This window comes from Corvus brachyrhynchos, unplaced genomic scaffold, assembly GCF_000691975.1.
Source record: "Corvus brachyrhynchos isolate BGI_N302 unplaced genomic scaffold, ASM69197v1 scaffold131, whole genome shotgun sequence".
In the NCBI taxonomy this organism is placed as follows: Eukaryota; Metazoa; Chordata; class Aves; order Passeriformes; family Corvidae; genus Corvus; species Corvus brachyrhynchos.
Genome location: NW_008236438.1, coordinates 837,764 through 860,584, shown reverse-complemented (window position 1 = coordinate 860,584; position 22,821 = coordinate 837,764). Strand labels below are relative to the sequence as shown.

At 39.6% G+C, this 22,821-nt stretch overlaps 1 protein-coding gene across 1 annotated transcript in view; it reads right to left on the bottom strand.

The window, feature by feature from the left end:
- The window catches only part of LOC108449832 (interleukin-6 receptor subunit beta-like), a 36,832-nt gene that overhangs the window by 9,703 nt on the left and 4,308 nt on the right, over nt 1–22,821 (bottom strand). The window contains exons 3-12 of the mRNA XM_017747065.1: nt 20,295–20,439; nt 16,905–17,071; nt 15,743–15,882; nt 10,756–10,897; nt 10,512–10,594; nt 9,245–9,455; nt 6,992–7,150; nt 5,814–5,936; nt 5,092–5,244; nt 2,186–2,329 (exon numbers count right to left, since the gene is read on the bottom strand). Of these exons, the coding sequence (XP_017602554.1) occupies nt 2,186–2,329; nt 5,092–5,244; nt 5,814–5,936; nt 6,992–7,150; nt 9,245–9,455; nt 10,512–10,594; nt 10,756–10,897; nt 15,743–15,882; nt 16,905–17,071; nt 20,295–20,439 (1,467 nt within the window). The remainder of the gene's footprint in view (nt 1–2,185; nt 2,330–5,091; nt 5,245–5,813; nt 5,937–6,991; nt 7,151–9,244; nt 9,456–10,511; nt 10,595–10,755; nt 10,898–15,742; nt 15,883–16,904; nt 17,072–20,294; nt 20,440–22,821) is intronic.

Sequence of the window (22,821 nt, the reverse complement as noted above, 5' to 3'; positions counted from 1 at the left end):
CGAATGCCCCCCAGGATACCATTGGCCTCCTTGGCCACCAGGACACTCTGCTGGCTCATGGACAGCTTGGTGTCCACCAGGACCCGCAGGTCCTTCGCTGCAGAGCTGCCCCCCAGCAGGTCAGCCCCAGCCTGTGCTGGTGCCTGGGCTTGTTCCTCCCCAGGTGCAGGACCTGGCATTTGCCTTTGCTGAATTTCAGAGGGTTCTTCTCTGCCCTTCTCTCCAACCTGTCAAGTATACTTTTTCACCCCATGCTGTTACGTGAGCTCCAGTTGATTTTAGTAGGTCAGGACCCTCATGCATGTCTGACTTGACAAGAAACTATTTGAGCGAAAGTGGCTTCTAATCTGTTTCAGGATTTATTAGTAGGGTTTCGGAGATTTTTTGGCTGGTTGGTTTTGGTTGGGTTTTGTTTGTTTGTTTTATTTGGTTGGGGTTTTTGTGAGATCATGCATGGTCCTCATAGCAATAATATGTTTTGTGTATTTGGTTAGTGTCCATGCTTTACTTTCTAAGAACATTAAGACCACGTTGTCTGTAATCAGCCACTTGTCAATCCTTGGTGCAAACCTATGTCTCCTATCGCCTCTGTTAATACTTGCTTGAGGTACTTTCTATCAATATCCCACCTGCCTAAAGAGGAGAAAGTGTTTGAGAGGTTAATGAAGGTTGATAAAGTGCTCGGGCAGTAACACTGCTGCTAACACCGGAACCAAAACTGATTGTGATGTTAAGACTGAGTCGGTGTAGAGGTCTTTTTTATAGATGGATACATCAAAAGTTTAAAAATAGTGCCAGGAAAGTGTGGCCAGTTCATGATTGTGTTACTGATATTGACAAACCATATTTGCAAAAAGCCACTTGTTTTTCTTTTCCTACCCATCCCCCAGCAAAAATGTCTCTTTTTTTTTTTTTTAACCAAACAGCTACCTAGTAGTAAAAACTAATTTAGAAAGCTATGTATTGCCTTGTTGCTGAAAAAGGCTTTAATAGCAAAGAAACCTGAGATTCTCTTAATGGATTAAGTGACCTGTGAAATATTGGGGGAGAGGAAAAATAGTAAATGTAATGTTTAAATTCACTGTAATTACTTGAATTTTTAAAACATTGTATTAATCTCACTCTGCATTTTTGTTACTTTACTGAACAATTGAACCCTCTCCAAATATATGTTTGTTAGGATGAGTGGAATAGAGTCCTGCAGAAAAGCTCCACTTTAATATTTTGTATTGACAGGAGAAAGTTTTCAGTAGGGGGGAGGAGGGGTGCAATCCTTGTTGATTTCAAGAAATATTTTATATTTCTCGTCTTTTTTTTCTGCTTCACACTTTTGACTATTCAGTTGTTTGATTTTATACCTCCTTCACTTAACACACAGAAGTTTTTGTGGGAAGAAAGCATTTTCATACTATTGTCTCTGAATTTTACAGGTTACTGATAGCATCTTAGCATGTTCTTTTCTTTTTCTATTTAGAAAGATTCATTAAGGGAACCTGTGGTCAAACAAAAATAAGTCTGTTGCAGTGTTAGTTTTAGTTTAACTGGTGAAGTGTGAAAAATGTTTGAAAGACTAAGTTTAGTCAACCCTACATGATTTTAAGTTCTTTAGACTTTTTAAATGTAATTGTATTGGTATTAGCCTTTCCAGGCACCTCTGAGACAAGAAAACTTTTGCCAGCGAGCTAAAGGACCTGTTACTTAAAATGTACTTAAATTATAACAAAGCAAAAACCACTTTGGTTAGTTTTCACCCACATAGGAGCAATAGAAAGATACTTAATTTTTTAATTTTACAGTTAATGGCTCAGGAAGCCAGTTTTATGTGATTGCTCAGGATTTTGCCAAGAGCAGATGATTGAACTTTACTAGTCAGGCAGAAATTTAAACTGCTGAAATCTATGACAGTAACTGTCAATAGATAAAGATATGTGCACATAGCTAGCGCAAGAAGGTCAGAAAAGGTCTCAGAAATGAAGAACCCTAGCTAAATCTTCCCTGTATACTAGGTAATGAAATACAGGCAGAGTTGTTCTGTGATAAAAGTTTACCTCTTACAGAGGAACAATTTTCTGTATTTGCTCTCAGCAACTGAGGATTGACTAATAAACCTTGTGAGTAAGCACAGAGAGAGCATAAAGCAAGGATTCATGCTGAGTAATGCAGATGCATAGAGGTTCCAGAGTACCATATTTTGGAGTGCTGAAAGGTTGTGAAAGAGTCAGAGGTCCTTCTCCAGCACTAGTGAATCCTGAAATCTGTACACGATAGGTGGTCTTTTCCTTCAGTCCGGTGAGATGGTAAGTTGTGGTAGAAGAGTTGAGAGTAAGAGCTGAAATACAGGAGGGTTTGGGGAGGAGATGATTAGATGAACTCTCATGACTGAGCATGTATCAGTGTTGCTGACTGGGGAAGAGGCAAAATTTCAATGCCCTAATCCTCATCTGGAGGAAATCACACTGTGCAGATGTTCTTTGGATGGATACCAGATTTCTCTGAAATATTTATGTACATTTTAAATGCAGAGGTAAGAAGCATGAGCTTTTAACACACCAAAGCTGTATTGGGTTTGCATGGCCACGTTTTGGTAGCAGGGGGGCTACAGGGGCAGCTTCTGTGAGAAGCTGCCAGAAGCTGCCCATGTCCAACAGATCCAATTCCAGCTGACCCCAGGACAGATGTGCTGCTGGCCAAGGCTGAGCCAATTAGAAAGGGTGGTAATGCCTGCGTGATAACAGATTTAAAAGGAAAAGAAAGTTATTGTGCAAATGTAATTGCAGCCAGAGAAGAGCAGGGTGAGAATGTGTGAGAGGAACAGCCCTGCAGACACCAAGGCCTGGAGAGAAGGAGGGGCAGGAAGTGCTCCAGGTGCTGCAGCTGAGGTTCCCCTGCAGCACGTGGTTTGTGGTTCATGGTTCATGGCGAGGCAGCTGTGGCCCTGAACCCATGGAGGTGCCTGGGGATGCAGAGATCCACCTGCAGCCTGTGGAGGAGACCCAGGCCAGAGCAGAGGAGGCCTGAGAGTGGGTTGTGAACCTGTGGGAGGCCTGTGCTGGAGCAGGGTCCTGGCAGGGACCTGCAAACCCATGTAGAGAAAAGCCCATGCTGAAGCAGGTTTCCCAGTAGGACTTGTGACCCTATGGGAGATCCACGCTGGGGCAGGCTGAAGGACTACACCCTGTAAGAAGTGAACACTGTGAATGCTGGAGCAGTTCATGAAGAACTGTAACCCATGGGATGGACTCACACTGGAGAAATTCACAGAGATCTGTCTCCCATGGGAGGCACCCCACACTGGAGCAGGAAGACTCTTCTCCCTGAACAGTGGCAGAAACAATCCGTGATAAACTGACCACAAGCCCCAGTCTGTGTCTCCCTGTGCTGCTGATGGGGAAGAGGTAGAGCCTGGGAAGGAGGGAGTGGTGGAGAAAGGTGTTTTAAAGATCTGTTTTACTTGTCATTATCCTACTCTGAATTTCACTGGCATTAAATTCCATTAATTTCCCCAAGCCAAGTCTGTTTTGTCCATAGAGTAATCTGAGATCTCTTCTAGTCCTTATCTCAACCCGTGAATGTTTTATTTTCTCTCCCCTGTCCACTTGCAGAGGGGACAGAGTGGGTCTGGCATCCAGTTGCTCTGGTACCCAGCCAGGGTCAAACCATCACTGGTGAAGAATTCAGAAGGCTGTGTACACTTCATGAGAGGAAAATATATCTAACATGCTGAAGCATTGTTTTTACGTTGATTGTAACAGTTAACATTAGGACTAGCCCTTATCAAAGCTTTAGTCTCACTCAAGTAGTTGTTCAGCTTGATTTATGCTAATACTATTACTCATCATTCAGTACAGGAACAGGGCTGTGCATTCTGCTTTACCTGCTTTGTGGGGCTTTCAGCTCAGCCTTTCTTTTCTGATGGTGCAGGGATTTTTCCCTTGGCCAGAATAATGTACATGCAACCATGTTGTAAGGATGTTTTTAATGGGGCAGAAATTACTTTTCAAGTTTGTCACTGTGGATTTAAGATCTTCACAGAAGTAGATGTGGTGCTGTAGCCTATGGACTTTCTTCCCCCAAATTCTCCAATAGAATTATACTCCCTGCCTGGAAAACATGGCAATTGGGTGTCATGTCACTGCTGTATTGACTGGTTAAGGCAGAGGAAAAAAAAAGAAATTAGGTTCAGTCCTGGATGTTCCCATTCTGGCTCCTCTTGTGCTTTCAGATAGGTATTTGAAGTGGAATAGAGTCTCCAGAAGACTATGGCTCTGTAAAGGCATAGGTCAACATGAATTACAGAACTCTTACTCTCTGTCTTAGATGCTCTTTGTCTTCTCTAGCATGTCTACAATTTTATTTGAAAGTCAGTATGTACAAAGATAATGTGTTATTACTTATGGCAAAGAGACTTCCCACTATAGAGCAGAAAGAAAATGCTTATCAAAAGAAGTATGGGGATTTTTTTAATTGAAAACTCAAGTGGTTTGAATTCACAGCTACTCATTTATTCCAATGTGTAGAAGTTTCATCATTTGTTAATGTTTGTACCATCATTTGTAGTTTGTTAAGGTTGAAAAAGACCTTTGAGGTCATCAAGTCCAAAATTAAACGTAAAAACTACCAATTTAAGAAAAAGTTTCTAAAAGTAAATTTATAGTGGTGTCTTTGGAAACCGGTAAGAATTACAAACTGCTAATTGAGTTGAAAAATGAAATATATAATGTCTTACATCCTATACAAAGGCTCAGACTCAAGCTCGGATGAGTTGCGATGAAACATAAAGGTGTTGTGACTGAAATCTTAATACTTCAGAAATACTGTAAGTGTATGTCTTCCTTTAAGTGTTACTAGAGAATTCTGCTGTAAATTAATTTTCAAGGAAGTAGCAATATTTAATTTGAGATAATATCTAGAAAATTCTAGGTGTTCATGGGAGCATCTAGAGCACAAAAAGTCTAACCAGGAGCTGACCTTTGAGAGCAGAGCACTCAGTTTGCACAGAAAGCATAAATAACTCAGTATACTTAATGGTCTGAATTAAACTTTTCTTTCTTAACTCTGAGCTGCTGCTTTCTTCTGGCAATGGTGGCTTACCCGGAGACTTCTGCCTTGATGAATCTGTGTAACTGATCCTGTATCCCTGGAGAAAGCCCAAACAGTCTTCTGCAGGTATTTCAGTCCACTTCACAACTGCAGAATGCTTTGTGATATTCAGAATTGTCACATGACCAGGACCTGTCCTAGGAACTTAAAAAAACAGATATTTGAGTTCTGCATCAATACCTGTGCAGTAGACATACAAGACTGAAACCTAGCTGCTTCCAAGAGAGTTTCTTGTCGGATTCTAGATCCCATAAATACAACGTAAAGGATGCAAGAGAAAGGCAAAATCCCATAGAGTAAAAGCCCCTCACCTTAAACAATACCAAAATAGGCAGAAATTGTGACTGTCTCATTATGAATATTTTACTCCAATAGTGACAGTCATACTCCTTTCAATTTGCAATATAAGACACTATGAAATTGGGATTGGAAAATCCGATTTAATTTAAATTTGAGCCTCATGGGTCTGAGACCCTCTTCCTGTTATTTCTGGTAATGTCGCATGTAATAAATATTTCTGTGGACTTGTCAGTAAGGAACAGCATTCAGGTAATTCACTGCTAGGACATAACTGCTAAGCCTAAAGGCAACGCTAACTGGAGAATGCTGTTCAGTCACCTGGAAAAGAAATCTTGTGTAGCCTCCCTTTTATTGCTGCAGATAGGAAACAAGAAGAAATATAATGGGTGAGGTTGTTCAAAGGGGAGGAATACCTCCTTCAACGGTGTAAAAGTGGGTCACTCCAAAAGTCATTTCATGTCTTAGGAAACTTTCACACTGACACACATCAGATGCATGTACCATTATTTTGTACAACTTATATGGTTGAAAATTGTCTGGAAAACAAATAAAGGTATGTCAGGGTTTACTGAAAAGTTATAAATTACAAAGAAGTAGAGGAAAGACAACAGCTTCATAGTTTTTCTGTATAGTTCTTGCTTTCTGAGATTCAAAGCATAGTATAATTGTATAGTGCTTTATATTGAGTACAAAATATGTACATCCTTCTTCAGTGTCTCTGGATGCTTAATGCTAGCTATTTCAAAATCAGAACAGGACATAACATGGGTTTTCTTTTAAAAGATGACTGATCTGTTTATAGTCTCCCTATGGGAGGCTTTAGCTGCTGAAGGAGAAATTGGGAACTAAAATGGCTGTAGTTATCTTAATTCAGGGATAGATATTTCCCACTCAGCTAGAATATATAAACAAGCAAAAAACCTAGATATAATGTGGCACTGCAGATGTTGCAGAAGAACCAAGGTAAACAGTGAACTCTCTAGAAGACTTTGTAGAACTCTGAAGCTAAATGTTCTCTACTGTACATAAAAACCAGTCCTGAATGGCTTTTGCAAGAGGCCACCTACATGACTTTAATAAAGATTTTCAATGTCCGTTCCATAAAGAAATCCCTGACTGAAGCCCATCATGCCTAGCTTGGTAAGCGGAATACTGGACTTGAGAACTTCAGCTTTGACAAATACAGACATTGGGATAAAAATAGAAATTAATCTTAGAGAGTCTGTTTAATAGAGCAGTTTGTATTGAAAGACAAGCTTACCTAGGTACAAGATGAAAAGTTTTTTTTAAAGCCAGTAAAGCCAGGTGTGCCTGGAATGTGGGCAAGGAGAGACATTGTACCAGCAGCTTAGCTGAATTTCTTGCCCAACAGCATCCAGAAGAATCCTAATGAAAACTCTGCTTTTTATCTGCCTTAATGTTGCTAAGCATTAGATGATGACTCAATACTGGACAAATATTAAGAGTTGCACTTATCTGGATGGATCTTCAGTTTGCCCTTAAAAACAGAATGAAAATCCTACTCTGCCCAACCAAAAATAACCAAGAGATGAAAGGGTGCCTCCATAGGAGGTGCAGTGGTTGCTGTTACCTAGTGTGAAATTTCCGGTAGCCGTAGTTACTATTTTCATGTGCATATCCTCTTTACCAGTGCCCCAGTCAACCACAAAACATTTTGGATTGTATTCTGGAGTCCATGTGACAACTGCATTGGTTCCCTGGCTTTTGACATGGATTTGACCAGGCAAGTCTGTGAACAAATATACAATTAAAGGTTAATAAACAGAAAAGTAGTTTTCTCCCCTATGGTTTTTCTTTATCCATTTTGCTCTGTCTTTGGAGGTTATTCATTAAGTAGTTACCATTGCAAGTGACCCACTTACCATAGTAAGGTTTACACCAGTATTTCAATACAGGAAACTGAGCATTTACAATGCAATGGTGTCTGGGGGCTACAGTGTTGATTGCTGTTCATGACTTTTCCTTGTTTCTGATTGTTGGAAATGAAATGGTTGTTCCAAGCCTCAGGAAGAGGAAGTCTGGTGTTGCTAAATAAGTTCCTGTGAGCCGCTAGTAACTGCTATACACAGAGCAACTGTGAGATAATGCTTGCCTGGGTAGGGGAGGAGGAGAACAATGAATCATAGCTAGATAATTTTATATTTCATATATTTTGCATTTTCTGAAAGGATCATGAAGATTTTGACATTATAAAAGACAGGCTACCAAACTAGGAAAGATCTTCTTACTGACACTAAGGAGGGAGAAGAGCAACCTGCCATTTTGAGACAAGAAGTGGACCTTGTGGCAGATATACATGCTCTCTGTTTTATCTCCTGTCTGGAAAGCAATCCAAGAAAGGCAAATTAATTTTGAGGGAGCTGTGGTTGTCCAAGGGAACTGGGGTTGCTGGGGTTGTTTGAAAGGGCTGCGGTTGTTTAGCCTGGAGAAAAGGAGGCTCAGGGGAGACTTTATCAGTCTCTGCAACTGCCTGAAAGGAGGCTGTAGCCAGGTGGGGGTCAGTCTCTTCCCCCAAGCCATTAGCAAAGGGACAAGAGGCACAGTCTCAAGCTGTGCCAGGGGAGGTTTAGGCTCAACATTAGGAAGAATTTCTTCACAGAAAGAGTGATTGGGTATTGGAATGGGCTGCCCAGGGAGGTGGTGGAGTCACTGTCCCTGAAAATATTTAAGAAAAGACGGGATGTGTCACTTTAGTGCCACGGTCTTATGGACAAGGTGGTGTTAGATCACAGATTGGACTCAACGATCTCAGAGGTCTTTTCCAAATTAATTGATTCTATGATTCTGTAAAGAAAATGGCTGTACTAGCTGAGGAAAAGTTGTGTGTGCTGAGAAGGAATTTATCTTGAGAATGGACTTAATGCGCATTAAGTATCTTCTCAGTAATTCATGATAGATACAGAGAAGTTGCGCTGAAGTACAGTCAAATAGAAACAGGTGGAGAGAGCCGTGAAATACAGGCTCAGAGGTTCAGTAGACAACATTGTCAGTGAAAAGGTGGCTTGAAACGGTTGATATATTTTATCAGAAGAGAGCTAAGGGACTGAAATGTAAGGGCAAAATCAAGCTTTTACCTCTTAGCAGGACAAAGGAGAAGAGAATGAGGGGTGTGTTAGAGAATTCTGGATAAGCAGTCATTTGCAGCTATCTGAAGCTCAGCAAGGGTACTTGCACACATCTTTGCTTGTGAATGCTATAGCTTAATTTAAAAAAAAAAATCTTACTTTGTAAGAGAGGTTCTTCTTATATTGCAATAAATATACCTCAAGATTGTAACACATGAATCTAGCTTATATTATAAGGAAAACATTGTTAGGTTTATTTTTTAAAAGAAAAGACTGTTTGTTAAGGCGTTACAAAGCTTACATGTTCATTAGAAAGTGACATGTACATCCTATCTGTTCCTTCTCCTATGTGCCATTTAGAGTAATAATGAAATAAAGGACAGTAGCAGGTCTCTTAATAGTTATTTACCTCAAAAATTTAGACTTGCACATAGTTCTGTGAACTTTTTTTTAAAACATGACATCTACTTGATGTTGAGGACAGTCCATAAACCATTTTCTGAAGTACATCCAGCACATGGTACTTTCTCTAGCTTAAGAAACAATAAGTGCTAAACTGAATATTAAATTACTATCTCTTAACTTCTACCAAAGTATCTTCTTAAGAAACAATTCTGACTCCCAGTATGTAAAAATATCAGCCTAAAAAATATTCAAGAGAATGCTTTCACCTATCCCAAAGTATGTCTAAAAGTAGCCTTGGAGATTGGTCATAAAACTTCCCAACCACTCTGGTGAATGAATGATAAGGTAAGTACCTGTTCCATAGAATTCTGGGACAATATACATGGCTTGTGGAGATTCTCCTGCTTCATTATAGGCAGAAATATTAACTCTATAGTAAGCCATGGAGAGATTTACAAGAATTTTTCCCTCTTTGAGAGAGATGCGATTTGGTGAGTGGCTGCAGCTGTTGGGTATTCTTTCCACATTAACGAAATATCCAAGGACGTTCTCATTTTGTGCTACCTAGCAAGAGGAAAAACATTATTATTCTATAAATGCTGTTATGTCCCGTGCAGAAAATCAAGAACTATTTAACTGTATAAACAAAATGGAGCCTCCAATAATGGGGATAAAATCATACTGTTTTAATTAGGTCATTAGGAATCAATGAAGCAAAGCATTTCCTTAAAATTAACAGCATGCTTAAATTGAGAGGATTTTAGTACAGGATTAAGAATTTTCCTTAATTGAGATCACAGTTATGTGTATGCAATTAGCAATAACAGCAGTGAAGCAGCTGTAACGTTCTCTACATTTCACTGGAACATATCCCTCATTATTAGGAACTTGAAAGTAAATGAGAGGTGTTTAATTGAAATTTATGCCTCTGGGTACCCTCATCTACTCGGGCTTGGTTAGGTATCTAGTCTCTTTAAAGAGAAATGCTAGTAATTATGCTACAAATTTGGAAACTGTTAAATATCCATTGGTAGAAATTTCTGGTGGTGGTTCACTCATTATTTTACTGTACTAATCTTAATAAGAGATTGGAAAATGCAGTGCACAGAAATGGAAATTGCTGCAATATAGGCAGAAACTTAATACACGAAGGCCTGTGAATTCTTCAAGGATTATTTCTGATATCAAGATTGTCTGTTATTTCTGGCACAAAATTAATAGTGTGTAGATACCACGAAGCTGTGAGGCTGGGTTATCTTAATGAAATAATTGGATACTTTTGGAGTAACATAGACAGGAAGACATTTAGTAATGTCTTGCGAGGAATTTCAGAAAAAACTGGAAGCTCTTAAAATGAAAACATGTTTTTCCCTGGAAAAGAAGGGAAGTTTTAGTGATTTTTCAAGATTATAAATGGATATAGTTTTTCCTTGTAGGTTTCTAGCACCTGAATCACTAGCATATAGATGCAATGAATTCTGCAGCAAGTGTACAATATCCAATGCCTTTTGCATATCAAGTGTAGTCTCAATACAATGAGAAAGTCTGTTTTTCCCTGCTATGTATTAAATAAATAGCATATACATAACAGAAGGTACCCAGACTCAGAGTGAACCTTACCTCCCACTTCAGAAGAACACTTCTTCTTCCGGGAGAGTTTTGTGTGGTTACATTATATGATATTCTTGGCTTGTTCACGAGTTCTGGTAAACATGGTAAAAGATGGAGATGTGCACTCAAATGAGTCATTCTGATGTTCATATTTTCAACAGTATCTGAAAATGCTATTCCATATGGCACAAAAATTGGAAAAGCACTTACATTCATATTTACAACTAGTAGGATGAAGCTACATTTCACTTACTGTGAGGGACCAAAATCTCTTTGCTCCAAATGCAAACACAGTTGAGACCATCCTTGGTTACACATCTGAGCTGAACAATGTATGAAGACTTAGTATTTACATTTGAAATGGTGACATTGACAACATTGCTTTCTAGAGGCACCTAAAAAAAAGATCATTTATGTAGCAGCAATAATAATCTTACATTAATTGTTTTCTCAGCCTAAGACTGGTCTTCTGACTCAGCTGAAAGTAGAGGTTCCTGTCATCAAATAGGAATTACTACGCATTTTAGTCAAGGTATTTTCATTCTTTCAAGGCAACACCCTCTTTTTCATGAACTTGTTCTGCTCACTCAGGACAATAAGTAACCTGGTCTAAATATTACTTTTAAAATCAGTTAGACCTGACATATACTGAAAACCAAAAATTTACTTAACTCTGAGCCTTAGTGACATTCTCAAGAACAAGAACTCAAGGGAAAATTAAATATTTTAAAAAGTCCTTATTTTTAGAAGTATCATTATGTCTAAATAGATCCTCATGACTGATGTCTTAAAGAGCATGACTGGATTGAAAGTGTGTCTTCCTGTGCCTTGGCACTGCAGAAGTGATGTGCATCTGCAGCTGATGACGGCACTGGAGTCTGTACAGGGAATGGAGTTTTTCTTCAAACAAAGACATCACCCATGTCTAAGAAAAACCCTGAGCTGAAAAATACAGAGAAAATAAGAGAAAATACAACCGAAAACAGTTGTTATTGCTTAAACTTTTTCCTAAACCCCCCCCTAAAAAAACAAAGCCCCACTGTAAGGTGACCAACTCTTCTCTTTCAATTTCTGCAGTACTTTATTTTCTAATTAATAAGTTAATTAATTAACTTCTGTGGCAGTGTGCTCACCTACCTCCCCTCCACTTCCCCTCCATCCTGCCCTTCATTTCGTGTAATCCTGCTCAAGTGATAACCGCAATCAGCAGACATAACCAATGTGTCTGGACCATCACCCATCTCAAAGTTAATTCAGGGCAGACAGATAACATGAAAGACAAGGGCTAATTTGAGCAGTTCATCCACCTAACCATAGTGCTGGTTAAGGTTCAAGTCAACTTTGGAAGAAATTAATATCTGAAGTGAGCATGTATATGTCTTTAAGTGACTCATCTTACCCCTTAAATAGTGGATAGCCCACAGCCTCTTGAGCTCTCCCGCACAGCAGTAGGCTATACAACAGTATCTCTTGAGTAGGGACGCCTCTTAAGGCTACTCCTCAAGGTTGAGAGAATTTTTGTCTCATCAGATACTTGATTAAGTGACTTGGAAATTAGTACACTGAAAATTTTAAACCTCATTTAAGTGATACAAAGGATTGATTGTGCACATACAATCCTTCAGACATAAACTGTTGACCAAGTCTGGGACTAAGTCTGGATCTGGAAGTAACTAGACTTACAGGGGCTCTGAGAAGAATTTTAGAATGCAAGGGGAGCCTTTCTAAGCATCATGACCCAATTAAAAAGTCTCCCTAGCAGTTCTGTCTGACTCTATTCTCCATGAAGTAATCAAGTGCTCCTTGCCATCTACTCTTGTTAAATGCCTGTCACATTTACTATCAAACTTCGCTAGATTTCTGTTTTATATCAGTAAACACATTGCTACTTCTTTCTTATGAGTGAAGGATATTGTTCTGACCATGACAACTTCATGTAATTTTGCTAATAGAAAATGCTTGGTTGCAAAACTAAGGACAATACTACAGAAAGACTCCAAATCTCTATAGAATAAGAGGGAAGTGGAAAGGATTTAAAACCCAAATGTTAAATTACATTAAATGTACACAAAGTACATTTATCCTACTCTTGATAAACACTAGCTTTATACATCTTCTGTGCATGTGTGGCCATACTCACTTACTCAGCTGCAAGTGTAGCCTATGTCCACATGATTAGAAAGAGATTACAGCCTAAATTCATAGGATTAGCTGGGACCTGGGAGATAATGAATATTTATGACCTGTAGTCTTCAGTCATTTGTATCACCAAGTGTGGCTATCTCTACTAGTCCTTCATAGTACTCATGTGAATCTTCAATCTCCCCTGTCTCCAGAACCTGCAGAATGTGCATTTGTAGTGCTCTTAACCCTCTGTTCTTCCACATGCCATGTGCCAGATAGTCTGCACATTGTTATCTATCTATTGCACTGCTGGATGGGCTATGCTTGGGTAACTGGCTGTCCTAGGATGGTCTAGGAATTGTGTGCAAGTGAACAAGGGGACCTTTGCAAGACCTGCACATTCTTTGTACTGAGGTGAAATCTTTCTTACATGGGCCCCTCAAAGTACATCTTCTGAAGTGGCTAAACAAACTGGCAGTCAGCTGTGAGAGAAGTAGGAATAGTCTTCTGAGATAAAAGGCAGAACAAGGGAGATTTTTGTAGTAAAAAGGAAGCAAAGAGGCTTCGAGGTGAGCAGAGTTTCCCAAGAAGTGGGAACTGTTGCTATTTATACAGTTTTCTTCTTGGGGTTCTGTTGTACTTGATAAACACATATTTAAAACTTGATAACATATATATAAATAACAGAGCTTGAAAAACAGACAATTTCAGGAACTTAGTGATACAAATCATGCATATGTGCCTGCCTGCTGGAGAAGCTTTGGCTTGATATGCTGGATGGGAAGGGGCAGGATAAGCAGTCATTGCTGCCACATGCAGACATTACTGAAATTATGACTCATTTTCCATCTCTTACTTATTCCCTCTAATTTTGTACTGCCCTGTTGCTGTGCCATATTGCATGCCCTAAAAGGCATCTGGAACTGATCTTGTATGCCACAACATCCTTGTCTCCAAATTGAACAGTGATGGATTTGATGGGTAAACTGTTACATGGATCAGGAAGTCGTTGGATGGTCGCACCCAGAGAGTAGCAGTCATTGGTTCAGAATCCCAGTGGACATCAGCGACAAGTGGTGTCCATCAGGGGTCCGTAGTGGATGTGACCAGGGTTATTTAATATCTTCATTAATGGCATAGAGGGGTCAAGTGCACCTTCTGCAAATTTGCAGATGACCCCAAGCTTAGTGGTGCTGTTGGCACTTCTGAAGGTTAGGATGCCATCCAGAGGGACCTGGACAGGCTCCAGAGGTGGAGACCATGGGAACCTCATGAGGTTTAACAAGACCAAGTGCAAGGTGCTGCACCTGGCTCAGAGCAGCCCTGGTATCAGCACAGGCTGGGGGATGGACAGATCAGAGCAGCCCTGCCCAGAAGGACTCGGGGGTGCTGGTGGGTGAGAGGCTGGACATGACCCAGCCATGGGCACTCACAGCCCAGAGAGCCAAACGTGTCCTGGGCTGCATCCAAAGCAGCGCGGCCAGCAGGGCCAGGGAGGGGATTCTGCCCCTCTGCTCTGCTCTGCTGAGACCCCACCTGCAGTGCTGCATCCAGCTCTGGGGTGGTTACAGAACAGTCCTGTAAGATGTCTATGCAGCAGTGGAGGAAGATGCTGGAAAACTTTTTTAACTTTAGCACAATAGAGTATGACCCCTATATTCCTTGTTAGTGCTTAATTTTGTACATAGAGTGCTTAGTACAAATTACAGAGATTAATGTGGCCTTGTGCTAACTCCCTACATCTGTGACTAATAAACTTGTTCCAGCTAATGCTTTCTTGTTTACTTCTATCAGTGATTAATATGTACTAACTAGTATCTCAGTTTTGAGAACAAGGATTGTGTGTCAGAACAAAGAATGATAAGAGAAGTACACTATGACCTGATGACATGTTTGAGATACTCCCAAGGAGAAAAGATTCATCAGAAGATCTGGAACCATATCCAAACAAGTGGAAATAATTAGCATATATGCATGTATTCAGGAAATGTGGTGAAAATACAATAGTTTCAGGAATATAACCTGGTCTCTTAGGTTACTGAGCATGCATGCTTTGAAGAGAATTACCCGCTGCTGAAGTAATGTTGACTTTCTAACCTAACAAATTTGATGGAGAATTTTCCAGTTTTTAGGGACAAGGTCCCCAGCACAGGCAGGACATGGACCTGTTGGAATGAATCCAAAGGAGGGCCACCAAATTGATCAGTGGGATGGAGTACCTCTCCTGTGAGAAAAGGCTGGGAGAATTGGGATTGTTCAGTCTGGAAAAGAGAAGGTCTTGGGGAGACCTAATTGTTGCCTTCCAGTGCCTGAAGACAACTTACAGGAAAGATGGGGCAAGACTATTCACAAGAGGATGTAGAGACAAGACAAGAGGCAATGGCTGTAACCTGAAAGAGAGTAGGTTTAGATTAGATTTTAGGAAAAAAATCTTTACTATGAGGGTGGTGAGGCACTGGAACAGGTTGCCCGGGGAAGTTGTGGACGCTCCATTCCTGGAAGTGTTCAAGGCCAGTTTGGATGGGGCAACCTGGTCTAGTACAGAGTGGCCCTGCACACGGCAGGGCTGGTTGGAGTTAGATGATCTTCAAGGTCCCTTCCAACACAAACAATTCTATGATTCTATGATTGTATTACAGAGAAATTATTTCTCCTCTTTTCAAAGAAGAAAATCTGGAATACTGACACAAACCAAAGGTGTGTAAGGTATGAATTATTACCTTAAAAAACAAAGCAACCTGATCTCTAATCTGTTTGAAAATACAATGTCACCAGCTAAAGAGTAATATTGTAAATCACTGAAAGTATAATTTGGATCTGAATTTGCATGGCATTTCTGATATTCAGCTTTTGCATTAATAGCATTTGTAATGTCTCACTGGTACATTAATGAACCTGATGACATGCTGTTCTATTTTACTCTGTTTAAAACTATTATTCCTTCTTTCACAAACATTTCACGATTTGTTAGAACCAAACTGAAGTGCCTTAATGGGATCTGCCTATCAAGTGACTCCTTGCTGGGCTGCCTTGCAATCCTTGTGCTGCATGTAATATGTGGAGATATTGAGGCAGAACCTTATGTTCTCACGTGATTGTCATCTGGAACTACTTACCAGTGTCCATGGAGTGGCTTCTGTGATTGCCTCTCTGTATCTCAGCTCATATGATGTATGAGCTGTGGGCAGGTCCCACTTTATTATCAATTGGTTTGTGATCTGATAAGCATTTATGTTAGATGGTGACAAGCACTTTCCTAAAATGAGGGATATACAGCTGTTAAAAATGTAAGAGAAGCAGGAAAACTTTGGTAATTATGTCTGTCAAGTGTGGTCTATAAAAATTGAAAGACTTGGCACAGGATACTGAACACTGTAAGACTTCAAAAAACCCTGGAAATGAATAATTACTAAATCTTTATGGTATCAGCAAAATACAGTTGTTCCTCTTGCCTTTCTTTTGTGAATGCTTCTACTGATTTCAGGAACATTCTTTTTCTAAGCAGTTACTAATCAAAATGTCAAAAATATCTGTAATCATGTATTAAAAATATCCAGAATATCTTTAAATTTCAGTAAGTGCAAATATATTTTCATCTTTCTCTTCAATAAACACAAGGTGGCCAAAAGTCTTCAGTAAAGGTCATAGTGATAATTTGGGTTGTACTGGTAGTAACACCCAGGAGTGGGAAACAGTGGTTTTTCTTGGACCATGATTAGTCTGAGCAGGTGAAGTTTTGGGAAGCTTTTAACATTATTTCAGTGACCAGATAGGTAGGGAATCTTTAAACAAACATCTAAAGGAAATAGTAAATAGGGCTGCTTTTTTCATATCTTCCTTGTAGCACTGTGTAATAGGTAAATGGCCTTAGAAAATAGTTGAATTTTGAAAAGGTTTCTCAAAATTCTAATGCCCTATATCATGGATTCTTTAGGTGCACAGTGCTGAGTCAATCTGCTCTTTGGAAACCAATATAAAGAAATTCAGAAAAACATCAAAGAGAGCACAAAAAGCTGGTTAAGTACACAAATATTACTATATATTTTTCTGGATATGAATATTAAATATTCCAGCAAAATATTTAAAGTAAAACCCTCCTCCTGTAAAAGCTGATAGACTTCTGTTACTATTTCATTTAAGGAAGTCAAACTGCATTTTAGGTCTCTGAATCAGTAAAAATAATGAGAGTATTTTGGGAGCTGAAATTTCGGAAATAATATTTAAAGACTACAGTTTTAGCTGAGCACTGCAGTAACACAACTTGTGAAGATGCTGTACCTGCTTTGCTTGGTAAAACTGAAATGTTCTTTCCTTTTGCACAGGTGTCATGGGCATAATTCACTGCTATCCAAATGGATGCAAATCTCTCAATGTAGAGATTCTTTCGTTCTATTGTGATGAAAGGCAATGATGTGTTTCGTTGAAAAAGTTTTCGTATCTTGTTCCTTCAGAGAAAAGGAAGCAGAATGAAAAACATTTCATTGGATTATAGTTCCTCCCCTGCCCAAGAAAGCGACATTATAGCAATTGATAGTTCTCCAGATACTTCTACACGTAATTCCACATCCGGAAACTTGAAGGTTCACCTTGAGCAGCTTGAAACAGCAAGATTAATTCCAGCACCCCAGTAACTCTAGCAAATTTAAACATGCAAATCCTAGCGTTGTGTGGTGGAGAACTGTTGAATTCCTTAAACTTGTAAGGCGTAGCATGATACAACAAGATGCATATGACCTTCTTTTGTACTTACAGTGGGATATATAGGGCATTTTGAAGGTATAAAATTAGGTTAGAAATTACTTCATAAAGCCTTGCCACCTATCTCAGGGGCACACAAATTCCTTTTGAACAGCAAAATTTCCCAGTTACATGAATCTAAATTACCATAAAGTTATGAAAAAGCTCTTATGAGTTCTATGCCTGTCTTCTCACTTCTGTTCCTGCAAAGCATCAGAGTTTGACAGAGATATTTAAATGTCACCTGAGTCCTCAGCCGTGTAGATTTCTCCTGGTATACCTAATGCACACAACACAGGAAGTCCAAGAGTTTTAATGCCTTACGTACAACTTTGCTGCCTATTCTTTTTCCCTGTCTCTCTCATTTAGTCTCTGCCACACACAGGACAAATTTTTCCAAGGTTAAAATTGTGCAAGTTCAATGTTCTTAAAGAGATGGGCTAGCATATTAATTGCCTAGCTATGCATTTCAAGTATTAAATTACACACATCAATATTTAATAACTGAAAAAAACTACTTGAAGGTTTTCCTGTCTTCTGCTTCAGACTAGCTGTGAATCAGCAATTAAAATTTCAAAGCATGATTTTGAATTCTTGGTTGGAACTTTTCTGTGGGAGTGTTTATCTTTAATATTTTTCTTCCTGACAACTAAGTCATAAGGAGCAAGGACAAGGAACAATTACAACGTCAAACTGATGTTACATGCAGGAAGGGGTGATGCCCTCTTCTAGGCAAGCTAAAAGTCCTTTCAAGTGTGGGTTTTTTTTTTTTTCTTTTAACCCAATAGAGGAGGAGATTGGAAGTTTGTCTTCAAGACCACCGGGTGGAAGCCCAGGAAACTGAGGTTAAAGTCCTGACTCTGACTTGGAAACATCAACATCTCTGCCAGGGAATTTTCTCCCTCTTCCCCCACTGACCTCCTCTTTCATTCTTTTTTTCTGCCTTGTCTGTTCATGACATCAACCCTGCAGCCTGGGAACAGCACAGTCTGGTTTTGGCTTAGGACTTTAAAAGCAACTAGCTTACATGTATTTTATCTGATAACATCTCTACAGAAACAGAGCTGTTTCACAGATGTTTCTGCCCTTCCAAAAAATTGTGACTCTAAAGTCCCAAGAGGCAAGACAGCAAATGCAGTGGGATTTGGTACTTCTTGCAAGCTGGTGCCTGCTGCTACCTCCATGAGAAAATACTGAAGATACTGGGGGGAGTAAGCTCAGCCTTGAGGTGGTTGCTTTGCTCCTCTGCAATGTGAAGATGATCACCCTGGGGAATTTCCCAGTGTAGTGATATTTTCTTAGCTTTAGGAGATACTTCTAACCACAGCTCATTTTTAATGACAAGGGGTGGTTTTGCGGCAAAATAATCAGCAATGAATATCAGAATATACCAACGGCATACACTGTTGCAGCCTATGTACCCCATGATATTGTCTCATGGCAAAGATCATGTCTTCTGATCTCTCATCTCTGTTTCTGAACATGCCCCTAATCTCATGGGAATTTCCAAACATCTAGATATAAAATGAGGAAATTGAATTTTGTAATGCAGCTGCAACTGAAGACACTGTATTTGAGGTAATCAGCCCAAGATTAACGCTACAAGTTAATTCCATCTGTTAAATCACTACTTGACAATTCAGAATTACCAGAAGGTATGCCACATCTGACATCTCCTTGGGTACACGCTATAGCAAAGTACATAATGCATAAAATAAAAGCTTAAAAGTGTCTGTTTATGTCTATGTGTTTTAATTTTTTTTTTTTTTTACATTGAATACGTCTGTGTTGAATAGACAATGAAAGTCAATAGTTGCAAATAAAGGTAATTCATTAAGGTGATCTTTGGCAATAATGTTTTAAAGAGTGTGCTGGAGGCATGGTAAGATGTATAATGACTTTGTATTGGGTTTTGGGAGCAGGGGAGCAGGTTGCTATAGAGGTGGCTTCTGTGAGAAGCTGCAATAAGCTTTCACCATGTCCAACAAAGCCAGGCTGGCTACAGGACAAACCCACTGCTGACCAAGGCTGAGCCCATCAGCCATGATGGTAGTGCCTCTGGGATAATGTATTTAAAACAAGGTAAAAGCTGCTGCACAACAGCAGCTGGCAGAGAGGAACGAGAATATGTGAGAGCAGCAGAGAGAAGCCCACGCTGGAGCAGGTTTGCTGGCAGGGCTTATAACCCCATTAGGGACCTGCTTTGGAGCAGGCTCTTCTTGAAGGGCCAGAACCCCATGGAAGGGATCTACACTGGAGCAGTTCATGAAGAACTGCAGCACAATGAGAAGAATTCATGTTGGAGAAGTTCACGATGGACTGTCTCCTGTGAGAGCATCCCTATGCTGGACCAGCAGAGGAGTCAGAAGAGAAAGAAGTGACAGACACAACATGTGATGGACTGAACACAACCCTATTTCCTGTCCACCCACAATACTGGGGTGGAGGAGGTAGAGAATTCAGGAGAAAAGTTAAGCCCAGTAAGAAGGAAAGCATGAGGAGGGGCAGGGAGGAAGAAGGTGTTTCAAGTTGTAGCTGTATTTCTCATTACTCTACTCTGATTTGAATGTTAATAAATTAAAATCATTTTCCAAAGTCAGGTCTGCTTTGCCCATGACGGTAATTGCTGAGTGATCTATTCCCGTCCTTATCTCAACTCATGCACCTTTGTAGTATTTTCTGTGCCCTGTTGGGCGAGGAGGGGAGGGATAGAACAGCTTTTGTGATGTCTAGCCAAGATCAACCTACCACTCTCTTACCAAGCTGTCACAAATCAATAGGTATTGATTAGAAATGATGAAAGATATTGACCAGCATTGTGTAACAACTTATAACATGATGAAATATACTGGAGCAAAACTCTGGCAGATGGGAATCACATCTAACAGCAATAAGAGCTTTTTGTTTTCTGAGATTACTTTTCAGACTTACCATTTTAAGTATATGGTATAATTAACTGTATTTGGAGCACTAGGTAAGGGCAGCCAGGTACAGGTTAGATCCCCACTTAGTTCTTTGTAGCACACCAATTCATTGTCCCAATCTGGAAGATGAAAACATGTGCACTGCAAAAGACCTATCACAGACAGCCATTAACTGACTCAAAGGACTGTGAGCAACAAAACCAAATACAAACCAGGCTAGAACTGATCGACTAGACCCCAGAATTGCATCAAAACCATCAGCCATCACTACCTGAAGTTCAGAACAACACACTATTGCTGGATAAAACCAATATTACTTTTATGCTGCCTGCTCTATAAATACTGCATTATAAAAGAGGAGGAGCATAAGTTTATGTACAAAATTTCTTGTTATTAATTTTTTAAAGAGAGGTATGAGGCTTATTTTGCATCTGAACATACCCTTTTTTCAGCTGATGTGAAATTAAACACTGATAACATTATTAAAAGAACTTGTTTTTTGTCTTTAGTGGTTAAGCTTACTTCAGTATTTCAAAAATGTCTCATCAGAAATGGTAATGCTAAAATATGACTGTTCTTCTTCTGCTTTGTGTCATTTGTGTCTGAACTATTAGTTCAGAAGAATCAGTCATGGTGTTTCAAAGTACCACCTGAAAGACTTTTTTTTCTGATTTTTTTTTGTTGTTGTTGTTGTTCAGAAAAGTAGACGAGGATGTCAACAGGCATGGGATGCTTGAGGTGAATTTTTCCTGATAAGTAGAGTCACACATCCTTCATACCTGTTAGGTTTAACAAGTTGCCAATAGGCCCATCAATCTTGAATAAGAATGTATTGCTATGTGATAAGTAAATATGCGTATGTCTGGAGTTAGTGTTGTAGCATAGTTACGGTAGCTCATAACCTAGGTTATGAGATAAACGATCAGTTCTCTTTTCCTAATTTCTTCCTACAACCTGACTTACAGAGTATCCTCAGCAGTCTTTTCATCATTGAGATGACAGATGCCTATTCAAGTTAAAAGATCTTTTGGGAAAAAACTGTGTCAAATGAGTATAGCACTGACTTAAATACCCTCACCTTATGACACTTCTTTTCTCGTATTAAACAAATTATGCTTTTCTAATAAAGTTATGCTGCATCTGTTCAAGTGTGTACAGGTTCCTTTCAGGAAGGTGGAGATCATGTCTTCCTTGTTTCCATAGCAATGTGAAAAATTACAGAATTCTTTGCTTTTCTAGTCTGGCCACCAAACCACATCTTGACCTCCTCACCCATGAACATGGTATCTGTCAACAGCAGGGAAAACAGCAACAGTTCTCACATTCTTCTCCTTTTTACTCTGAATTAAACCTTACACTTACTTAGTGTTTGTTTATTGTTGTTTTGAAGAAACACCTGAAAACAAAACCTTTTTGAACTGCTGTAATACTTCATGTCAATACATGGGTAATATACTGCTCCTGAAACTATTTGAAATAACAGTTCTATTAACTCAGATCCATGTGGTGTCTACAATGTTATAGATCTGTCTTTGCTTACAGAGGAACAGAGGTTGTATTGTTCCTCAGGTTTAAAGTTTTACAAACCCTCCCTGTCTTTCTCTGTGAGATTATGGTATTAGAGCAGACAATGAAAAATAGTAGATTTCATGTGTGGAAATAGTGTATTAGCTCAACTAACACCCCAATGCCTCACCCCACTCCCAAGATACTGAAGTTCTACATTACTTTCTCCAGATGAATATAATGAATCTTACGAACTTTCATTTTCTCTCGTCCTGTTTGTGGATATTAGTGTCTGCATGCACATTCATTTTTATTCTAATGCTTTCTTTGTTTTACTGTACTGCTCCACCTTAACATGTATATTATTAATTCTTCCCAGACCTAGCATACTATCGCTGTATAATGACTGTGCTCCAAGGACTATGCAAAGAAAGAAAAAATTTTCTTTGTTCTAAAGAAAAAGCAGTTCAGTTTCTCCACTAAAAAAAACCCCAAACCAACAAACAAACCAAACCCCCAAAGCCTCACCTTTAATTTTTTTCAGTCAAGACCTTTCTGGTTTTTTTCCTGTGCATCTGGTGTTCTCACTAATGATTTAGTGGAGCATAGTCTGGCAGGTTAATTGCAAGGACTAGAAAATTATCCATGGCTAATTTCAGAAAAACATAGTCCTCCTGCAGATGTCTTGCCCAGTGTCACTGTGTACTCAAGAATCTGTCATCTCTGCTGTTTGTTAGCAAGCAGGATGTTTCTGCCTACAATAAATCCAGCACGAAGTACATCAGATGACCACCCACTGCTTTGTAATACTCGCTATTAAAATGTGTAGCACTGTTCCTTTTTGCCAGCATCAGTAATTTCTCAGTTAAATGGAGAGCAGATCCCCGCCACACATAAACATGGCAGGTCCGTGGTCTTTTGAAACGGCGGCTATTTGCGACGCGCTGGGTGGGCTTTCACTCAGAGCGTGCGGGTTAGCCCCTGCCATCAGGCAGACACAGCTGCCCGCGCTGCCCTGGCCGGATTTT